The sequence below is a fragment of the Dendrobates tinctorius genome, unplaced genomic scaffold (genome assembly GCF_039654945.1).
Source record: "Dendrobates tinctorius isolate UK_male_01 unplaced genomic scaffold, ASM3965494v1 ptg000038l, whole genome shotgun sequence".
Lineage (NCBI taxonomy): Eukaryota > Metazoa > Chordata > Amphibia > Anura > Dendrobatidae > Dendrobates > Dendrobates tinctorius.
Window position 1 is genome coordinate 9525995 of NW_027361706.1, and position 8135 is coordinate 9534129.

Sequence of the window (8135 nt, forward strand, 5' to 3'; positions counted from 1 at the left end):
CATCATTAGTAACCTCTTACCGTCTTGGTACAATACCCCGGTGGCAGATTAGAGGTAGAAAATGCGGTGACACTTTAATGACCAAGCACCAAGGATTTGGCCACCCTTGTTTGATTCTGTGTTGTGGCCAAAGTCACCATGTTGCCTTAGCCTAAAGCTGCAGGCTGCTGCCAGTCGTACCGCAGGTGAATGGGGCTGCATTGTGAAAAGCAAGGTACCGCACAGCCGCAGCAAGCAAGTTACCAAAAAATCCAAACTTTTTGCAGTTTACCTTCTGGGTGGCAATACAACCCCATTCCCTTGAAATACACTGCGATGTAGCAGCAGCAGCATACAGCGATCACTGCTCAGTTGACCTGTGCAGTGGTCAAAGTCACCGTGTAGCCCCAGCCTCAAAAAGTTTTACAAAATTACATAGTGTTCTTTACTAGTTGTGGGTCCAGTTCCTGAGACACCCAATGATCGATCATAAATTTTTGCGATGAAGTGCATGATCAGTGCGCACAAAACGGTGTATGGGCTCAATAGAAAGTCTATAGGTGCATGGATGCATAGAGTTACTACTGAACTCGTACACCGCTGTGAGTGCGGAGCTCATGCAAAAGCTGGGCACTTCAGAGCAATATTTTGACAGCTCTGTAGCACTGACTTTCCCCGTCACACAATGATATAGAGATTTACCAATAAATGGGGGTCAATATTTGGCAGAATCATTATGTCTAGGGTCGGCTCTGATCAAGGAAATCTGTTTTACGGACTGCAGAACTGATTGCACATGCTCCATCATTTGTCCTGGTCAGTAAATCTTACTGACATGGTGTCAGGGAACAATCAGCCATGACTTTCACATCAGGTAGGGCAACGATGGGAACGGTCCTATAAAATATCATTACATGTGACCTATGAGAAGGATACAATAATAGGAAGGGAACGTTACATCCATGGGCAGCTAACGGCTAAGGACATAGTGAGTTCCTGTGCTTGCCCCAGACCGGAAGCCTCGGGATGTCAGCTGGTGGCCGGGAGTGAGTTGGGCTTTAGGATGACAATTGAAGGTGTCCATTTTTTGTATTCTGGATATGGGTCAGCACTGTAGATGAGCTCAGGGATGAGAGCACGGTATCGGGCTCAGATGAAAAAGAACTTTGTATCCAATTTGTGGGCCTTAGGTGGGGTGCCAGAGGTGAAGGACAGATTTCTGGTCTTGTGAGTGAGTACTAGAAGCACAGATGAGTGAGGGCTACAGGGTTCTTGTCTTGGGGTGAGAGTATTGAGTAAGGTGCTTGAGTAAGGGGTTTCCGGTCTTCTGGATCAGATATGGGGTCAATGTCAGGACTTCGGGGTGCAGTGTTGAGGGTCCAGATCTTGTGGATCAGGTTTAAGATCTTTAGGTGCATTATGAGATTTCTGGTTTAGAGTTGGGTCCGTGTGGGCTCAGGCTCTTCATTTTGGGTCTTGACGTACAGTATGGGGATTCTGGATGTAGGGTCTGATTATGGGGTTGGGTTCACAAAATTGGGGAGCAGGAATAGCCTGGGGTGTGGTTATGAGATCAAGTTCAGGATTTGGAGGCACAATATGGGCTTTCTGATCTTGTGGATGAGGTATGGGGCCAGGTGCAATGTCTTGATGTGCTGTATGGGGGTTTCTTGTCGTGCGGATCAGGTATGAAGTCAAATTCGGAATGATGGGTGCAGTAGGAGGGGTTGTGTTTTATGGGACAGATATGGAGTCAGGTACAAGGTTTTGGAGTGCAGTATGGAGGTTCTGTAGGATCTGGTCTAGTGTATAAGGTTTGTGGTCAGGTGCAGAGTTCTGTGTGCAACTGGGGGGGTTTCGGCCTTCTGGGACAATTTTTAGGTCAGTTTCAATAACATGGCCTACAGATTGGGGTCAGTTTCTTGATGTCGGGACCGTGCAGTATGATTTCTGGTCTTGTGGATCAAGTTTAGGGTCAAGTTGAGTTTGTTGGGGGTGCAGTATCGGTGTTCTGGTCTTATATGACAGGCGTGGGGTCAGGCACAGATCAGTGGGTGCAATATGGGGGGGTCTGGTCTTGTTCGGCAAGTTTAGGGTCAGACACAGGTCGGTGAGTACAGTATGGGGGTTCTGGTCCTGTAGGGCAGGTGTGTCGTCAGGGCACAGGTTGGTGGGTGCAGTATGGGGGGCTCTGGTCCTGTATGACAGGTGTGTGGTCAGGAACAGGTTGGGGGGTGCAGTATGGGGGGCTCTGGTCCTGTTGGGCAGGTGTGGGGTCAGGCACAGGTCGGGGGGGTGCAGTATTGGGGGTTCTAGTCCTGTAGGGCAGGTGTGGGGTCAGGTACAGGTCGGGGGGTGCAGTATGGGGGGTCTCTGGTCGTATTGGGCAGGTGTGGGGTCAGGCACAGGTCGGTGGGTGCAGTATGGGGGTCTCTGGTCCTGTAGGGCAGGTGTGGGGTCAGGTACGGGTCGGTGGGTGCAGTATGGGGAGTCTCTGTTCCTGTAGGGCAGGTGTGGGGTCAAGCACAGGTCAGGGGGTGCAGTATGAGGGGCTCTGGTCCTGTATGGCAGGTGTGGGGTCAAGCACAGGTCAGGGGGTGCAGTATGGTGGGCTCTGGTCCTGTAGGGCAGGTGTGGGGTCAGGTACAGGTCGGGGGGTGCAGTATGGGGGGTCTCTGGTCGTATAGGTCAGGTGAGGGGTCAGGCACAGGTCGGTGGGTGCAGTATGGGGGTCTCCTGTCCTGTAGGGCAGGTGTGGGGTCAGGTACGGGTCGGTGGGTGCAGTATGGGGGGGTCTCTGGTCCTGTAGGGCAGGTGTAGGGTCAAGCACAGGTCGGTGGGTGCAGTATGGGAGGCTCTGGTCCTGTAGGGCAGGTGTGGGTTCAGGTACAGGTTGGTGGATGCAGTATGGGGGGCTCTGGTCCTGTAGGACAGGTGTGTGGTCAGGCACAGGTTGGTGGGTGCAGTATGGGGGACTCTGGTCCTGTAGGTCAGGTGTGGGGTCAGGCACAGGTCGGTGGGTGCAGTATGGGGGGTTTTGGTCTTGTAGTGCAGGTGTGGGTTCAGGTACAGGTCGGGGGGTGCAGTATGGGGGGGGTCTCTGGTCGTATAGGGCAGGTGTGGGGTCAGGTACAGGTCGGTGGGTGCAGTATGGGGGTCTCCGGTCCTGTAGGGCAGGTGTGGGGTGAGGTACGGGTCGGTGGGTGCAGTATGGGGGGTCTCTGGTCCTGTAGGGCAGGTGTGGGGTCAGGCACAGGTTGGTGGGTGCAGTATGGTGGGCTCTGGTCCTGTAGGGCAGGTGTAGGGTCAAGCACAGGTCGGTGGGTGCAGTATGGGGGGCTCTGGTCCTGTAGGGCAGGTGTGGGTTCAGGTACAGGTTGGTGGATGCAGTATGGGGGGCTCTGGTCCTGTAGGACAGGTGTGTGGTCAGGCACAGGTTGGTGGGTGCAGTATGGGGGGCTCTGGTCCTGTAGGTCAGGTGTGGGGTCAGGCACAGGTCGGTGGGTGCAGTATGGGGGGCTCTGGTCCTGTAGGGCAGGTGTGGGGTCAGGTACGGGTCGGTGGGTGTAGTATGGGGGTCTCTGGTCCTGTAGGGCAGGTGTGGGGTCACACATAAATCAGTGGATGCAGTATGGGGGGGGGGGTTCTGGCCTTGTTCGGCAAGTTTAGGGTCAGACACAGGTCAGTGGGTACAGTATGGGGGGCTCTGGTCCTGTAGGGCAAGTGTGGGTTCAGGTACAGGTTGGTGGGTGCAGTATGAGGGGCTCTGGTCCTGTATGGCAGGTGTGGGGTCAAGCACAGGTCAGGGGGTGCAGTATGGGGGGCTCTGGTCCTGTAGGGCAGGTGTGGGTACAGGTACAGGTTGGTGGATGCAGTATGGGGGGGGCTCTGGCCCTGTAGGACAGGTATGTGGTCAGGCACAGGCTGATGGGTGCAGTATGGGGGGCTCTGGTTCTGTAGGACAGGTGTGTGGTCCGGAACAGGTTGGGGGGGTGCAGTATGGGGGGCTCAGGTCCTGTAGGGCAGGTGTGGGGTCAGGCACAGGTCGGGGGGGGGCAGTATGGGGGTCTCTGGTCCTATAGGGCAGGTGTGGGGTCAGGTACAGGTCAGGGGGTGCAGTATGGGGGGGTCTCTGGTCCTATAGGGCAGGTGTGGGGTCAGGCACAGGTCGGTGGGTGCAGTATGGGGGGCTCTGGTCCTGTAGGACAGGTGTGTGGTCCGGAAGAGGTTGGGGGGTGCAGTATGGGGGGCTCTGGTCCTGTAGGGCAGGTGTGGGGTCAGGCACAAGTCGGGGGGTGCAGTATGGGGGGCTCTGGTACTGTAGAGCAGGTGTGGAGTCAGGCACAGGTCTATGGGTGCAGTATGGTGGTCTCTGGTCCTGTAGGGCAGGTGTGGGGTCAGGCACAGGTTGTGGGTGCAGTATGGGGGGTCTCTGGTCCTGTAGGGCAGGTGTGGGTCAGGTACAGGTTGGTAGGTGCAGTATGGGGGTCTCTGGTCCTGTATGGCAGGTGTGGGGTCAGGCACAGTTCGGAGGGTGCAGTATGGGGGTCTCTAGTCCTGTATGGCAGGTGTGGGGTCAGGCGGAGATCAGGGGGTGCAGTATGGGGGTCTCTGGTCCTGTAGGGCAGGTGTGGGGTCAGGCACAGGTCAGGGGGGGCAGTATGGGGGGCTCTGGTCCTGTAGGGCAGGTGTGGGTTCAGGTACAGGTCAGGGGGTGCAGTATGGGGGCACTGGTCCTGTAGGGCAGGTGTGGGGTCAGGTACAGGTCAGGGGGTGCAGTATGGTGGTCTCTGGTCCTGTAGGGCAGGTCTGGGGTCAGGCACAGCTTGGGGGTGCAGTATGGGGGGCTCTGGTCCTGTAGGGCCGGTGTGGGGTCAGGTACAGGTCGGGGGGGGGAAATGTGGTGGTCTCTGGTCCTGTAGGGCAAGTGTGGGGTCAGGTACAGGTCGGGGGTGCAGTATGGGGGGCTTTGGTCCTGTAGGGCCGGTGTGGGGTCAGGCACAGGTCGGGGGGTGCAGTATGGGTGGCTCTGGTCCTGTAGTGCAGGTGTGGGGTCAGGCACAGGTCGGTAGGTGCAGTATGGGGGTCTCTAGTCCTGTATGACAGGTGTGAGGTCAGGCACAGGTTGGTGGGTGCAGTATGGTGGTCTCTGGTCCTGTAGGGCAGGTGTTATGTCAGGCACAGGTCGGTAGGTGCAGTATGGGGGTCTCTAGTCCTGTATGACAGGTGTGAGGTCAGGCACAGGTTGGTGGGTGCAGTATGGTGGTCTCTGGTCCTGTAGGGCAGGTGTTAGATCAGGCACAGGTCGGTAGGTGCAGTATGGGGAGCTCTGGTGCTGTAGTGCAGGTGTGGGGTCAGGCACAGGTCGGCAGGTGCAGTATGGGGGTCTCTGGTCCTGTAGGGCAGGTGTGGGGTCAGGCACAGGTCGGTAGGTGCAGTATGGGGGGCTCTGGTCCTGTAGGGCAGGTGTGAGGTCAGGCACAGGTCGGTAGGTGCAGTATGAGGGGCTCTGGTCCTGTAGGGCAGGTGTGCGGTCAGGCACAGGTCGGGGGGTGCAGTATGGGGGTCTCTGGTCCTTTAGGTCTGGTGTGAGGTCAGGCACAGGTCGGGGGATGCAGTATGGGGGTCTCTGGTCCTTTAGGTGAGGTGTGAGGTCAGGCACAGGTCAGTAGGTGCAGTATGGGGGGCTCTGGTCCTGTAGGGCAGGTGTGGGGTCAGGTACAGGTCGGGGGGTGCAGTATGGGGGTCTCTGGTCCTTTAGGTCTGGTGTGAGGTCAGGCACAGGTCGGGGGATGCAGTATGGGGGTCTCTGGTCCTTTAGGTGAGGTGTGAGGTCAGGCACAGGTCAGTAGGTGCAGTATGGGGGGCTCTGGTCCTGTAGTGCAGGTGTGGGATCAGGCACAGGTCAGTAGGTGCAGTATGGGGAGCTCTGAACCTGTAGGGCAGGTGTGGGGTCAGGCACAGGTCGGTAGGTGCAGTATGGGGGGCTCTGAACCTGTAGGGCAGGTGTGAGGTCAGGCACAGGTCGGTAGGTGCAGTATGAGGGGCTCTGGTCCTGTAGGGCAGGTGTGCGGTCAGGCACAGGTCGGGGGATGCAGTATGGGGGTCTCTGGTCCTTTTGGTCTGGTGTGAGGTCAGGCACAGGTCGGGGGATGCAGTATGGGGGTCTCTGGTCCTTTAGGTGAGGTGTGAGGTCAGGCACAGGTCAGTAGGTGCAGTATAGGGGGCTCTGGTCCTGTAGGGCAGGTGTGGGGTCAGGTACAGGTCGGGGGATGCAGTATGGGGGTCTCTGGTCCTTTAGGTGAGGTGTGGGGTCAGGCACAAGTCGGGGGGTGCAGTATGGGGGGCTCTGGTCCTGTAGGGCAGGTGTGGGGTCAGGTACAGGTCGGGGGATACAGTATGGTGGTCTCTGGTCCTTTAGGTGTGGTGTGAGGTCAGGCACAGGTCGGGGGGATGCAGTATGGGGGTCTCTGGTCCTTTAGGTGAGGTGTGAGGTCAGGCACAGGTCAGTAGGTGCACTATGGGGGGGGGTCTCTGGTCCTGTAGGGCAGGTGTGCGGTCAGGCACAGGTCGGTGGGTGCAGTATGGTGGTCTCTGGTCCTGTAGGGCAGGTGTGGGGTCAGGTACAGGTCGGGGGGTGCAGTATGGGGGTCTCTGGTCCTTTAGGTCTGGTGTGAGGTCAGACACAGGTCAGTAGGCGCAGTATGGGGGGCTCTGGTCCTGTAGGGCAGGTGTGGGGTAAGGTACAGGTCGGGGGATGCAGTATGGGGGTCTCTGGTCCTTTAGGTGAGGTGTGAGGTCAGGCACAAGTCGGGGGGTGCAGTATGGGGGGCTTTGGTCCTGTAGGGCAGGTGTGCGGTCAGGCACAGGTCGGGGGGTACAGTATGGTGGTCTCTGGTCCTTTAGGTGTGGTGTGAGGTCAGGCACAGGTCGGGGGATGCAGTATGGGGGTCTCTGGTCCTTTAGGTGAGGTGTGAGGTCAGGCACAGGTCAGTAGGTGCAGTATGGGGGGGGTCTCTGGTCCTGTAGGGCAGGTGTGTGGTCAGGCACAGGTCAGTAGGTGCAGTATGGTGGGCTCTGGTCCTGTAGGTCAGGTGTGTGGTCAGGCACAGGTCAGTAGGTGCAGTATGGGGGGCTCTGGTCCTGTAGGTCTGGTGTGTGGTCAGGCACAGGTCGGGGGGTGCAGTATGGGGGTCTCTGGTCCTGTAGGTCTGGTGTGTGGTCAGGCACAGGTCAGTAGGTGCAGTATGGGGGGGGTCTCTGGTCCTGTAGGTCAGGTGTGTGGTCAGGCACAGGTCAGTAGGTGCAGTATGGGGGTCTCTGGTCCTGTAGGGCAGGTGTGGGGTCAGGCACAGGTCGGTAGATGCAGTATGGGGGCTCTGGTCCTGTAGGTCTGGTGTGTGGTCAGGCACAGGTCGGGGGGTGCAGTATGGGGGTCTCTGGTCCTGTAGGTCAGGTGTGTGGTCAGGCACAGGTCAGTAGGTGCAGTATGGGGGGCTCTGGTCCTGTAGGGCAGGTGTGGGGTCAGGTACAGGTCGGGGGGCAGCAGGTGCACTGTCAGGTCGAGCTCCCGGTGTCCTGGCTCCCGGCACAGTGAGGACTACTGACAGGACGGATGATGGGGGTTATGATGAAGGTATATCCTCGGGGTCCAGGAGGAGTAGTGACCGGGCAGTGACATGGGGGTGTCGGGATGTCAGTGATCACACAGCCCTGTCCTCCATCGTCCTACCTCCAGCGAGCTCCCCCGGCTCGTCCATCCTTCAGAGAAAGCCGAGATCCCGCACCGAGCCGCGTACACTCTCCGGTCCGGCCCCCTCCTACCCGCCCCCCATCTCACTGATGAGGCACCGGGCGATCCCTGGCAGCTCCGGCCGGCATCTTCTCACATCCGGGCGACCGTGGTTCTCATGGCAACCGCTCCTGGCTCCTGTCACTGCTTACTGGTGGAGAATGGGTTAACGTGCCCTGCGGGGAGGAGGCGGAGCTGGGATTAACTCCCTGCGCTCCGAGTCACGTGATCAGCAAAATAACCTTCGCTTCTGAGGGCGGGGCCGTGCATGTTTTTTATATATATATATATATATATCCGGAAGCCGATTGGCTGACGGCAGCACACTCCTCGTTTCTGATTGGCTGAGAGCTAGAGATGCTGT

The 8135-nt window shown here is 58.0% G+C and overlaps 1 protein-coding gene across 15 annotated transcripts in view; it reads right to left on the reverse strand.

Moving 5' to 3' along the window:
- Positions 1 to 7901, reverse strand: part of CACNA1D (calcium voltage-gated channel subunit alpha1 D) — a 361717-nt gene extending 353816 nt beyond the window's left edge. For 8 of the 15 annotated variants that reach the window (XM_073574168.1, XM_073574169.1, XM_073574171.1 and 5 more), the window contains exon 1: positions 7712 to 7893. In XM_073574168.1, the coding sequence (XP_073430269.1) occupies positions 7712 to 7739 (28 nt within the window). In that variant the 5' untranslated portion in view covers positions 7740 to 7893. Of the gene's footprint in view, positions 1 to 7711 lie in introns of all 15 variants that reach the window. The other 7 variants (XM_073574161.1, XM_073574160.1, XM_073574162.1 and 4 more) reach the window with 3 other exon arrangements.
- Between the last annotated feature and the right edge of the window lie 234 nt (positions 7902 to 8135).